The sequence below is a fragment of the Papio anubis genome, chromosome 12 (genome assembly GCF_008728515.1).
Source record: "Papio anubis isolate 15944 chromosome 12, Panubis1.0, whole genome shotgun sequence".
Classification (NCBI taxonomy): Eukaryota; Metazoa; Chordata; class Mammalia; order Primates; family Cercopithecidae; genus Papio; species Papio anubis.
This window is the reverse complement of record NC_044987.1, coordinates 22,986,881-22,999,429: the sequence shown is the minus strand read 5'-3', so window position 1 is coordinate 22,999,429 and position 12,549 is coordinate 22,986,881. Positions and strand designations below refer to the sequence as shown.

The 12,549-nt window shown below is 49.7% G+C and overlaps 2 protein-coding genes across 6 annotated transcripts; both read left to right on the top strand.

Moving 5' to 3' along the window:
• Positions 1-438: 438 nt before the first annotated feature.
• LOC101006929 (leucine-rich repeat extensin-like protein 5) lies at positions 439-5,524 on the top strand. Of its 5 annotated transcripts, XM_031652981.1 has the most exons (4): positions 441-661; positions 1,003-2,167; positions 3,550-3,720; positions 4,129-5,524. In XM_031652981.1, exons 2-4 carry the CDS (start codon positions 1,834-1,836, stop codon positions 4,158-4,160), a joined length of 537 nt encoding a protein of 178 aa, XP_031508841.1. In that variant the 5' UTR covers positions 441-661; positions 1,003-1,833; the 3' UTR covers positions 4,161-5,524. The 5 variants fall into 5 exon arrangements, 4 of the variants coding, with proteins under 4 accessions (XP_031508840.1, XP_031508841.1, XP_031508839.1 ...); XM_031652980.1 differs by lacking the exon at positions 4,129-5,524 and having other exon boundaries at positions 439-661; positions 3,550-4,013; XR_004177354.1 differs by lacking the exon at positions 4,129-5,524 and having other exon boundaries at positions 466-661; positions 3,550-4,013.
• LOC103877893 lies at positions 4,232-12,218 on the top strand. Its single transcript, XM_031653954.1, has 9 exons — positions 4,232-4,312; positions 5,857-5,997; positions 6,279-6,396; positions 6,642-6,826; positions 7,022-7,147; positions 7,290-7,470; positions 8,812-8,946; positions 11,314-11,465; positions 12,138-12,218. Exons 1-8 carry the CDS (start codon positions 4,232-4,234, stop codon positions 11,358-11,360), a joined length of 1,014 nt encoding a protein of 337 aa, XP_031509814.1. The 3' UTR covers positions 11,361-11,465; positions 12,138-12,218.
• The last annotated feature ends 331 nt before the right edge of the window (positions 12,219-12,549 follow it).

Sequence of the window (12,549 nt, the reverse complement as noted above, 5' to 3'; positions counted from 1 at the left end):
TCGAATGTGGGAAGAACCAAGGAGGAAACAAAGCCATGGCAAGTAATAGCTTGACAGATCTGGTGGCACTTCCTGAAAATAAAAGCCTGGCAGATGAAGGCAAACGGCCAAGTTTGGGAAATGATGAACTTGCCTTGGGGACTAGCAGGCCTGCTGAGTCCTGGGAGTCCTATAGCCCCCCATAGGCTGGCACCACCATTTCCCAAGGCTCTTCCAGTCTCTGCTGGCCTGCACAATGATACCACAATCCTGCTCTGGACTCAGCAAAGATGAGACCCCTGCCCCTCAGGGGCACAATGTCCGTGGGGACTGGAGGGGAGCTGGTTCTCACCAGCTCCTTCCAGTCACCAGCCAAGGGAGTCCCTGCATGTTCGCTTCCCCCCACCCCCCTGGCCCCCAGCCCAGGGCTGAGCAGGCAATGCTTGCTTTCCTGCAGCCCCAGCAGGCCCTCCTGGTGCTGATGACATCAGTGTGAATCCCGTCACCAAGTTGATGGTCCCTGGCCCCAACTGCTTGATGCTTCCAGCCAGCGGCCACGCAGGCTCCATACCCTCTGGCTACTTCATCCACCCCGACACTGGGCGGGTGCTGCCCAAGGCTGGACACCTGGGATATGATCTGCTGCGAGCTACCCTGGTGCCCACTACAGACTCCAATGCTGGTGAGCCCCTGGCCCACTGACTATCCCCAACTCAGCTCTGGGCTTCAGAGATGAGGCAGGGCTTGCTGGGACTCTCAGGAATGAGCTCCCAGGGAGGACAGCACAGGAAGCAGGGCTCTCTCCTCGGACACTGGGGCTTGGTGACCAGCAGAGTAGTAAATACTTCCTTCCCCTCCTCACCTTGATCTTGCTGAATGCAGAGGATGCCATGAGCTGCACAGTAAAATGAGGCAGATCCCAAGTCCCCTCTGTCCCTGCTCTGCAGGTCTGAGGAGGGAGGCTGGTACATTAAAGGGTACCAACAGCTCCCTGTATCCCTGTATCCCTGTATCCCTCTCCAGGTGGCGTCCGAACATCAGAAGCTGCCATCCTGCCCTATGTGCCCTACCCAATCAGTCCCACCACAGGTTCCCCTCCAGCCACACACCTGCCCATCCTGCAGCCAAGAAGGACGTCCCCGCTGGGGGCTCTCATGACAGATCCCATCACAGGCATTGAGGTGCTTGTGCTGGCTGTGACTCTGCACCCCCAAACGAGGCAGTGGCTCACTCTTGGGGGGACATACTGCAATCCTCTCACCAAGACCTTGGCCCCTCTGGAGATGGGGGGCCCCATGGAGGATCCAGTCACAGGAGGCATCTCGCCCATCCTGGGAGTCGGGTTGGATGAAAACACAGGTCTCCCGGCAGCCCTTGGCGATGTCCTCCCTTGCCTTCCTCCATGCCTGGCCTGGCCTCCCAGTCCCCTTCCTCTCAGCCCCCTACGCTCTCCATGTTCTGGTCTGAGCCACAAACTCCACCCACCACCCTCTTTCCACCCTTCATCCTCACTCTGCCTCTTACCCCCAACCTTCCCTCCCCCCTTCCCCATCTCTACTCCAGTGCCCCTGGGGAGCAGAAGAGATGCAAGGTAGTTCCATAAAGTTAATGGACACTTTTCAACCAAAAAGGACCATTCTTCCACCTGTCACCACCATGCTTCACCCCCTGCCCTCTTCCTCACCCCCTCCTCCTTCCCTCCCACAGCTCACCTCCACCCTTGTGCCCTAATTCCCCTTATGCCACGCCTGCCTACATCCCTGCTGTGTCCCTCTCCTACCTTGCCCTCTTGGTGTCTTGCTTCCAGGTCAGCTGCTTGTACTGGGAGGGCTGCGAGATGCTTCAGGGAACCTCATGCTGCCTGGTGACAGCTTTGTGGAGCCACTGAGCGGGAAGACAGTCCAGCTCCAGGGGGCTTCCCGACGAGAGGGCCAGACATTGCCCCGTATGGGAGGGTCACAGGCCGTGCTGGACACCAATGTGCTGGTGGCCCAGAGGCAAGTGATTGCAGTGCTCCAGCAGTGCCAGGGGAGTCCAGAGTCAGATGTACAGAGGCCACTGGAGGCTGCCATCAAGGACATGAGACAGGCACTGGCCTTGAGTCTGCACCACATCCTGCAGCAGGCTCGGAGGCTGGAGAGGCAGCTGTCAGCAGCGGATGACATTGAAGCCAGTGGTGGCAGGATAGGTATGGACAAATCTGGGCCAGAGGCTCTCAGGCCCCGATATCTCAGGCCCAGAATTACCTGGTGCTTCGATGATGCTCGGCTCGTAAGCTCAGGGACAGGGCTGCAGCCCCACTGGTCATGCACATGCATGACCAAGGGAAGAGAGAAGGAACTCCATGACTTCATGCCCTGACTCCATGAGTGCTTGACTGCATCCCTGTCTTAATTTCTTGCCAATGCCATTGAGTTTATGTTACAGAGCATACATTCTCTTGTTACCTCACAGTTCACGAAACACCACCAACAGGTGCAATGACACCCATTTCAGAGTGGGGAACCTGATGCTCAGAGAGTTAAATGAGTTGCCCAACCGGGGTCCTCTAGCTAATTAGCTGCAAAGCCCGGCCAAAAGCCTGAATCTCCTGAGTCCTCAATCCCTTCTCACCTTCATTCTGCAGCAATCTTTCACTTCCCACGAATAAACGCAAGAAAGGAGCCCATCCCACAACTCCACCTCCCCCACAGCCCTGGTACAAGGAAAGGCAAGGAGAAGTAGGAGTGGCATCTTCTTGGAGTTTATCTCACTCTTTCTAGAAATTCCCCTCTTCCCACAAATAGCAACAACAACAACAAAAGAACCAGGTCAGAATTGACTTGAGTTTGAAGATCTGCCCCACAGTTTATTAACTCTTTGACTTTGGGCAAGTTATTAGTACTAACCCCTCCCTGCCACTGTTTTACCATCATTTAAAAGGAAGAGTAAAATTGTGCATAGTGGCTGGGCGCAGTGGCTCACGCCTGTAATCCCAGCACTTTGGGAGGTTGAGGCAGGTGGATTGCTTGAGGTCAGGAGTTCAAGACCAGCCTGATCAATATGGTGAAACCCTGTCTCTACTAAAAATACAAAAAATAGCCAGGCATGGTGGTGGGAGCCTGTAATCCCAGCTACTTGGGAGGCTGAGGCAGGAGAATCACTTGAACCCAGGAGGTGGAGGTTGCAATGAGCTGAGATCACATCATTGTACTCCAGCCTGGGTGACAGGCTTTATAGCTTAGGTTGCAGGACTGAGTGAAATACAGCTTCTCTGGAGTTCTGAGTTCAGATTCTGATCAATGGCAGGTGCTCAAGAACACAAGCCCCCTTCTTTTAGAAGTTGTTCTCAGCTTCTCAAAAAGTCTGATGCCACTCAATTCCCACTTGCTTCTTCCAAAACAGGCCATTAAGGCATTGTCCTTTCTTCCCTTCTGAATTCAGAATGCTAAGTTGGGCCCAAAGGAAACAAATGCAGTCTTTGCAGGGAAGCCTCTCTGGTCAGGGACATAGCACTTCGAACTTGGAAAGACTTCAGAGTGGTGCTTAACCCTCAATCCTCCTCTTTACTCCCCCTCCCCCTGGTGTTAGGAATGATGCGCTATCCCGGGACAGAGCTGTGGGTCCCAGCCCTGTATGGAATGGAGATCCCAGATCCTGAGGGCTCGGGGCTCATGGTGCCTATCCTGGGCATGGAGCATGATGAGAATTCTGGCGATGACATACCCCTGGCAGGCTCAATGGAAGACGCTGATGGCAAAGGTAGGAGAGAATTTGGGACCTCTGAGAGCTCAGGAATGTGACTTAGGTCTGGGAGACAAAACCCTGTAAAGCTCAGGAGGGGTACCCATGAGCCAAGGAAAGGCGTCATTCTGAGCTTCTGCTAGGGCTGCTGAGACCCAAAATTAAAGGTGCCCAGAGATTCCAAAACCCCAGGACCATAAATCAGGTATGCCTCCCCTAGAAAATTGGGTCCTTTCAAAGACCAGCACTTCAGAAACTCACCACCCACCCCTACGCCAGGGCTGTGGCCACCAGGAGCCCTATAACCCAGCTTAGAGCCCCTTGAAGGGTAAAAGGAGGTCAGGGGCTCTTCTTGCTTCCTTTTTGCCATGCATCTTTCTTCCTATGACTGCCCCTTCTTTTCTTCCCCATCTCTGGTTTCTAAAGCCAGTGGTGGGCTTGGCATCCCACAGGTCTAATCCCAATCTCGATTGGGGCTCAGGCCATAGACCCCTGGACTGGGAAGCCTGGTCCCGTCATTGGAGCTCAAATGGATCCCTCTGCCAGAGTGGTGGTGCCCATTGTCCAGGTGCTGGAGGCGTTACCTCGGGGAGTGAGAGACCCTGGTCTGGTATGTAGGGGGGTTTATTATATTCATTTATTCATTCATTCATTCACTCAGCAACTACATATTGAGAGCTGTGTTCCAGGCAACATGTTAGGCATTGAGATACAAGGACAACTAGATAGGGCTCCCAGGAAACTGGCTGGCCATGCGTCCCCAACACAGTGGGTGGTTTACAAGGGTGTTAAGAAAGCTCAAGGGAGGGCATCTCAACACACAGAGGAGAGCTCAAGGCTTCCCAAATGAGGTAATGCAGGCAGCAGAGAGACAGCAGAGAAAGTCACTCCAGCCTCAGGGAAAGCAAATGCAAAGGCAGCAAGTATGAGAAACGTGTCTTCTATCATGAAAGCCACGGGGAGCTGCTGAAGGGTTCTCAGACACGGGATATAATCAAATATAAATGCGAGACTTTAAATATTGGAAAATATGAAACAATACAAAATGTAAGTTACTCATACATTTTTAAAGTATGTCAATGAAGAAGCAAAAGCTTTCCTGCCCATTCCTCTCCCTCCATCCACAGTCAACACCCCCATGGCATCCCCATCTAGGCACTCCTTACCTCTCCCCCAATCTCTCCCGCCAAACCCAGCCACTTCACAAGTTGACACACCTCCTCCCATTTATTTTTATGTTTATGTATGTGTATGTACAGTCAGCATTCTAGAAAGCTCTCCCTGGCAGCTGTGCGGAGAATGGATGGAACTGGGGCCAGACTGGCGCAGGAAGCCCCGTGAGGAGGTTATTGCAGTAATTCAGCCATTGGCAGATCTCCACCAAAATGAAAATTATTTAGGGCCCCCCATACATTCTCAGTCTAGTTACATTTCAGAAACTGTGATAAAAGGTATGCGATAAATAAAAGGTTCTTGCTAGAAGCCAAGAAATTTCAATTCTAGCCCTGACACCACTGTTTCACAGGTCAGTATGTCTTCACGATATGAGGGGGGTGAGAACAATTTCCTGCCGCCATGTGCCGTCTCCTCTGGACTTCCCAAGAAAGAGAAGGGTGGCGGCAGGAGGCACGGGGAACTCTGGAGCAGGTGTCACCAGGAGGGAGGGAGGAACCAGGGAGCTTGAAGAAAATGTATGGTTATTTTTCTAGCTAAAACCACGTTGTTGGGAGGCAGAGGTAAGAGGATCACCTGAGGTCAGGAGGTCAAGACCAGCCTGGCCAACATGGTGAAACCCCATCTCTACAAAAATATTAGCCTGGTGTGGTGGCAGTCACACTTAATCCCAGCTACTCAGGAAGCTGAATCAGGAGAATTGCTTGAACCTGGGAGGCAGAGGTTGCAGTGAGCTGAGATTGCGCCATTGCCCTCCAGCCTTGGCGACAATGCGAGACTCCGTCTCAAAAAAAATAAAAATTAAAAAAAAAAAAATTAAAAAAAAAATAAAACCAAGTTGATGGCCTCACCAAGTTTAGTCGTGGATACCCAAGGTCGGGGAGGGCCATTACCCTGTGAAGCTTTGGGGATCTACAGCCAGACCACGTAGGACCATGAACAGAAAAAGCCAGTAAGCCCTAAACAGGCTAGATATTGTAGCTGCACGTCCTGGAGCAGGAGTTGAGAGCCCGGGAGCAGTACTGGTGCCACCAGGAACAGGAGGAGGAGCGGTTACTGGAACACCTGGGGCACCTGAGCCAGGAGCTCCACTTTACGGCAGGAAATGGCACCGAGCAGCAGGTGAGGCCCAGAGGCACCACCTCATGGTCCCCACCCATCTGCCAAGATGGCACATTTTCTTTTTGAAAGTTTGGAGTCCTTTTCTCCCCCAACCATGGGAATGAAACCCATCTCAGAGAAGACGCAGTCCCAAGATTCCCCAGCCCCAGGCCCAAGATTCCAGTCACCCCTAAGTATCGAAGCAGGACGGAGGTAGGGGAGGAGGAGCCAACAAGAGCCCCACCCAGAGCTCCTGCCTTCCCCTCCGAGGCCCATTCCTTTGTCCCTTCTGTCCTACATAGCTGGGGGCTGCAGAGGAGGCCTGCCGGGCCTTTGAGTCCCGCTGCCTGCAGGAGACGGAGAGAAGAGCCAGGGCTCTGAGCACACACAGCAGCCCAGAGCGGGGCCTGCTCTCTCAAGGTGGGAAAGCATCTCCTAGGCTCAGATTCCCACAGCAGAAATCTCTGGGGAGTGCATCACCACAGATAGCTGCCCCGTGGGGAGCCCCTCCTGCCCTCTGAATGTGCTTGGCTCTCCTGAGCTCAGCCAGGCCCTGGCTCTTACCTGGCAGGTTCCCCTGACTCCGATAATCTATTGTCTTTTCTTCTCCTCCCTACCCCTGGTGGTGGTCGCTGCCATGTGGCACTTTTCTCTGCCATTTGCAGCAGACAGAGAGGAGTGGGAACAGGAGGCACAGGTGGTGCTGGGTGTGCGGAAGTTCCTGCAGAGTTTAGCGCAGGTAGCAGAAAAGCTTAGGCAAGCTGCTCACCGGCTGCAGGGCCAGGAGGAGGAGACGCGGCTGCAGCAAAGCAGGAATCAGAGCCCACAGGTCTGGAACCGCCCCAGGAAGGTGAGGCTCTGAGGCTGACAAGGGAACCCGCATGTGATGAGTACATCCTCCCACGTGATCAGATGTGGCTCTTCGGGGTAATGTAATATTCAGGAGTAGGTGGGCTCAAGGAACCATGGATATGCCAGAAGCGGAGCGTGGAGAAAGAGAAAGAAGGCTTATCTTAACTTGACCATTATGTTCCCTGTGTTCTAGGTGGTTCAGCGTCTCTCTGATGAGTTTCAGGCGGTGGTGAGGGAGAGAGGGAACTTCCTGGCTAGGGCCCTGGGTCAGCTGCAGTACCGACGGAAGTGGAGCCACCTCCAGCTCTTGCACACCCAGGTACTGATCCCTGGACTGGACTTAGCTGAGGAGATCTGTATTTCTGTCTTTGATAGGGGGCCTCAAAAAGAGACTCCCAAGGCAACCACGTGGGACAGGTGAGGACCAAGCACGGAACTCAGTACTGACTATTTCATCCTAGATGATTGCCTCAGGAACCCCTGTGTGTTTGGAGAATTACCCTGGAGACATATTCTATGGAACAGTCACCACTTCTCTCAGGGACCAGGCCACTGCCTGCCCCCTGTTGATCCCATTCCTGAAGCAGCTCACTGCAGCGCTAGTAGGAGCTCCAGGGCTGGAGGATCAGAGGCTAGAAACAGGTCAGGCTTGTCCCTGTTCCAGCGTTGCCTTCTGCTGCCAGTCCCGGCCATGTTTTGATAGGTCCTAATGCTACACTTAGAATTCCCAGCACCATAGGTGTGTATCCCCAGTAGGTTCTTTAGGAAGAACATTAGAGGAACCCAATGCATTAGTTATTGATTGCCCTGTAAGAAATGACCCCAAAATCTGATGGCTTAAAATGACATTTATTTTCTCACAGTGTCTTTTTTTTTTTTTTTTTTTTGAGACGGGGTCTCGCCCTGTTGCCCAGGCTGGAGTGTAGTGGCACAATCTCGGCTCACTGCAAGCTCCGCCTCCCGGGTTCACGCCATTCTCCTGCCTCAGCCTCCCGAGTAGCTGGGACTACAGGCGCCCACCACCGCGCCCGGCTAATTTTTTCTATTTTTAGTAGAGACGGGGTTTCACCATGGTCTCGATCTCCTGACCTTGTGATCCGCCCGCCTCGGCCTCCCAAAGTGCTGGGATTACAGGCGCGAGCCACCGCGCCCGGCCTCTCACAGTGTCTTTGGGCCAAGAATCTGGGTGCAACTTAGCTGGGTGCCTCTGGCCCAGGGTCTCCACAAGCTACAGTCAAGGTGTGGGCCAGGATTGCAGTCATCTCAAGGCTTGACTGCTGGAGGATTCCCTTCCAGGCTCACTCTTATGACTTTTGGCAGACCTCAAGTCCCTGCAGGCTGTTGGCTAGAGACAATAATTCCTGCTACAAGGACTTCGTGGGCAGCTCACAACATGGCAGCCTGCTTCTCTCAGAGCAAGCAGGCCAGGGAGTGAGAGAGGGCGAGCAAAGTGGAAGCCAACGTCTTTTTTTGAGACAGAGTCTGTCTCTGTCACCCAGGCTGGAGTGTAGTGGTGCAATCTCCACTCACTGCAACCTCCGCCTCATGGGTTCAAGTGATTCTCCTGCCTCAGCCTCCCAAGTAGCTGGGATTACAGGTGTGCACCACCATGCCCAGCTAATTTTTTTGTATTTTTAATAGAGCAGGGTTTCACCATGTTGGTCAGGCTGGTCTTGAACTCCTGACCTCAAGTGATCTACCCGCCTCAGCCTCCCAAAGTGCTGAGATTACAGGCGTGAGCCACCGTGCCCAGCCCCACAGTCTTTTTGACTCTTAATCTCAGAAATAACAACCCATCACTTTTGCCATGTTCTATTCATTTGGATGAACCACTAGATCCAACCCATGTGCAAGGGGAGGGAATTACTCAAGGGCATGGATACACATTAGGGGGTCACTGGGGCCATCTTAGAGGCTTTGGCCACAACCCTAGGCCCTTGCCCAAATAACTATTTTATTCCCCTCTGTTCGGATATGATAAAGCTGATGTCATCTGGACTTCACCATTCTTCTCCATCCTGAAGAAAGCAGACATCTGGTCCCAAGCCCAGGGAAAAATCTGGTCCCAAGCCCACAAGGAAAAAGCTGAACTGCAAGAACAAGTATATCACAAACCAGGTAACTTCCTTTTCCCCTGTAGCTCCTGTTTGGGATTCTCACGGGAGGCACTGAAGGTATATGATGGGGTAACCCCCAGGATCTAGGAATGTTAGAATCCTGCCTTACCAAACATCTCTTTCTCTCTACCCCCACACTAAAGTTCCCCAAGTGATTTTCCCAAATAAGGAATAACAAACAGGAATCAAAGTACCCTTATGACTGTAACTGGGCAAATTTCCAAAAGGGGATTTCCAAAGGCCCCCTGCCTTCCCCACCAAGCACTGAATCTAAATCTTGGGACTTCACCTTCTATCAGCCAGCCACATGTTAGAAGGAGCTAATGTAAAGGTGTGAGGCAGGAAAGGGAAAAAACAAAAAGGGAGAAAAACAGAGGAAATGAATGAAGAGAAGACCTTGCTCCCCAAAGGGACCCCAAATCACTTTACCAATACCACTCCTTGAAATTGGAAGTCAAGAGAGAATGTGGCTTGCCTAACCTGAAGAGCCAGGTCTGCTTCAACTCACACACCTCCCAAGGGGAAGTAACAGAAAATGAATGTGTGCCTTTCAGTAGACCACAATGCAGGCTTCAGGTAAGCACAGCACCATGAACACCCCTGAATTTGAGCAGGGAAGCGCAAACTATGGCCCACAGGCCAACTCCAACCTGCTACCTGTTTTTGCATGGTCCACAAGCTGAGAAAGATTTTACATATTAAAGTGGTTAGAGAAAAAGTGACAAAAGAAGAATAAAATTTTTATGGAGTACTTTATAATATGCCACATACTATTCTAACTCTTTAGATGTATTAACTCATTTACTTTTTACAACAAGCCAGTAAAGTAGAAACTATCACTTATCTTTTTTTTTTTTTTTTTGAGACGGAGTCTCGCTCTGTCCCCCAGGCTGGAGTGCAGTGGCCGGATCTCAGCTAACTGCAAGCTCCGCCTCCCGGGTTCACGCCATTCTCCTGCCTCAGCCTCCCGAGTAGCTGGGACTACAGGCGCCGCCACCTCGCCCGGCTAGTTTTTTGTATTTTTTAGTAGAGACGGGGTTTCACCGGGTTAGCCAGGATGGTCTCGATCTCCTGACCTCGTGATCTGCCCGTCTCGGCCTCCCAAAGTGCTGGGATTACAGGCTTGAGCCACTGCGCCTGGCCAGAACTATTACTTATCTTATAGATGAGGGAACTGAAGCTCCTGGATAGGTCAAGAAAGTATTCAAAGATCATATTGCTAGTGAGTAGTTCAGCTGGAATCCAATCCCAAAGACTCTTTCCCCAGACCCTGTGCTCTTCACTTGCTTCCTCAAATGAAAACTTGTTCAACACTATAAAGGCAGTGCCAAAAGAAGATCCAGGTAACACATTTTGGTGAGTTCTCGGGAGGGCAGAGCACTTGCTTTTCTGGACCAGAGAAGCAAGAGAAGGCTTTGTAGGAGAATGAGGCCACACTTCTACCATGAGAATAGGGAACACTAACTTTGAACCCTAATTTTGGGTCTTGGCTAACAACCCTAATTTTGGGCCCTGGCTAAAATACTTGCTATCTGGCCCTTTCCAGAAAAAAGTTTACTGACTCCAGAACTTGACCAATCTCATTATTAATTCCTCCTTTCTTTGGGTGAAACTAGGAAGGGAATGGCAGAGAGATGGACTGTCCTTTAAGGGTTCCCAGCCCCACTTCAACCTTCTTTGTCTTGCCATTATACAGGCCTTATAATTTTGAGAGTAATTGTATATACATTATCTTGTTTATATATTCTAGTTCTAGAAGATAGTAGAAGACTATTAATTACTTTTTAATAGATGAGAACTGATGCTCAAAGAAGTTTAGTGACTTTCTTGGGGTCTTATAGAACCTGGACTAGAACACAGGTCTTCTGACTGCTACTTCAGCAGTCTTCCCTAAACTTTGCTACCAATCTATTCTTTACTGCTCTCTGAAGAACAATAAAAAGACAATAGAAATTTTAAATACTCAAGGCCCATTACAGACAATACTGTAGGGAAGTAAGAATCTTAAATATAGTTAACATTTGCTGAATGTTTACTATGTACTAGACACTGTTCTGAGTACGTTACATTTAATGCTCCAAGCAACTCAAGGAAATAGAAGAAGAAAATCTGTCGCCATCTTCTGTGGACCCTCATTCTGTCCTTGCCCCTCAGTTCCTATTGACTGAAACTCAATCTTTTTTTCCATAAAGATGGACAGAAGAGCCTGTAGCATGACGCATATATAGCACAGGAGGATGGATGGACGGGTGGATGGATGATAGATGGTTGCAATAAACCTTTTCCTAAATTGAGTTGTGTTGTTAACATATCGTTATTGTACAGAAAAGTTAGTGAAATTATTACTGGTTTCTCCTGATCTCTGTAGACCCAAAGAGCTCTTTGCAGGATCTTCCAAAACCTCAGACAGTGTAGAAGGAAGAGTTGATAACTGTGCAACCCATTGACCTTTCTGCCAGGGAGTTTGTGGTTTACCAGTATGGCCTCTCCATTCTGCACCTCCTCATCCCCCAGCTTCATGTAAGTCTTGTTTCTGGCCTCTCTATGGAACAGTTACTCATGGAGCCTAGAAGGTCAGGGTAGCCAGGAAGAAGTCTTTGAGATGGCAGATATTCCCTAGGATTAAGCACCTGGAACAGCAAACTTTCTAGTATCTCCTTTAAGGGGATTGATGGGAGTTATTTTACCAAACTAAAGTCTAATCTCTCGAATGATATTAACCACAGGTAGAATGAATTAGTCACTTTCTACATGCCAGAAAGTATTCTAATAATTTCCATTAATTAACTCACGTAATCCTCAAAAAAACCCTATGACACAGACACTATTATTTTTCCTATTTTAAAATTGAGCAGAGGAGATGGGGTGGTTAAATAAACTTACCCAAGATCACACAGCCAAAAAGGCAGAGCCAAGGTTAAAATCCAGGCATTATGGCTCAAGAGCCCTCTAGTCTAGTCAACCTCTATTTAGAAAAGTAGTAAATTGATTGTCATATTTAGCATAAATATTAAATATGCAGTTAAATACTCTTTCCATTTTCCTGTATGCTAAGCCTACTTACCCTGTTGCAATTTAAATTAATGCCCCAATGCATTTACTTCTCATCAATTTGGCTGATGTTACATAGCTGAGATGCATGAGAATTTTTTAGCAAAAGGATAGCTTTGGTTTTGTTTTTATTCTTTTCAGGCTCCAGAAATCACCCTGAAGGTTGCTTCTCATCTTCCTGCCATGGAAGCCCAAGGCAGCGCCTTCCAAGGTGCCTTCTTCTATCAGGTGCCGCAAATTCATTCCCAAATGTGGGTTATAAAATTCTAGGGTCCAGTACAGATAAATGAAAGCAAAAAGAACAAATTTTATAATTTTTTTTCTAAAATCCTGATATATTTTATTCCCTCCTGGAAATAAGTAATTTAGCTAAGGCATAATAAATGTCACAGTGTAAGAGCTTTCTCTAATCAGTAAAATGAATATGTTCTGGCTTGTGCCCAGAGAAGCATCATAGCTTGGTACCCATTAATAGATCTCTGTCATTATCAAAGCCAGAGGTTCCAGGCTGGTATTTCCTGTAAGAGTCATGGTTCTAGCTTCAGGAATTCCT

What these genes read in the sequence shown, in the direction of transcription:
- LOC101006929 (XM_031652979.1), top strand. Translation starts at nt 493, where the DNA reads ATGGTCCCTGGCCCCAACTGCTTGATGCTTCCAGCCAGCGGCCACGCA. An exon ending in CACTACAGACTCCAATGCTG is followed by an intron (nt 662 to 1,002) that starts GTGAGCCCCTGG and finishes ATCCCTCTCCAG; the next exon opens with GTGGCGTCCGAACATCAGAA.
- LOC103877893 (XM_031653954.1), top strand. Translation starts at nt 4,232, where the DNA reads ATGGATCCCTCTGCCAGAGTGGTGGTGCCCATTGTCCAGGTGCTGGAG. An exon ending in TCCAGCTCTTGCACACCCAG is followed by an intron (nt 7,148 to 7,289) that starts GTACTGATCCCT and finishes ATTTCATCCTAG; the next exon opens with ATGATTGCCTCAGGAACCCC. An exon ending in GGATCAGAGGCTAGAAACAG is followed by an intron (nt 7,471 to 8,811) that starts GTCAGGCTTGTC and finishes GATATGATAAAG; the next exon opens with CTGATGTCATCTGGACTTCA.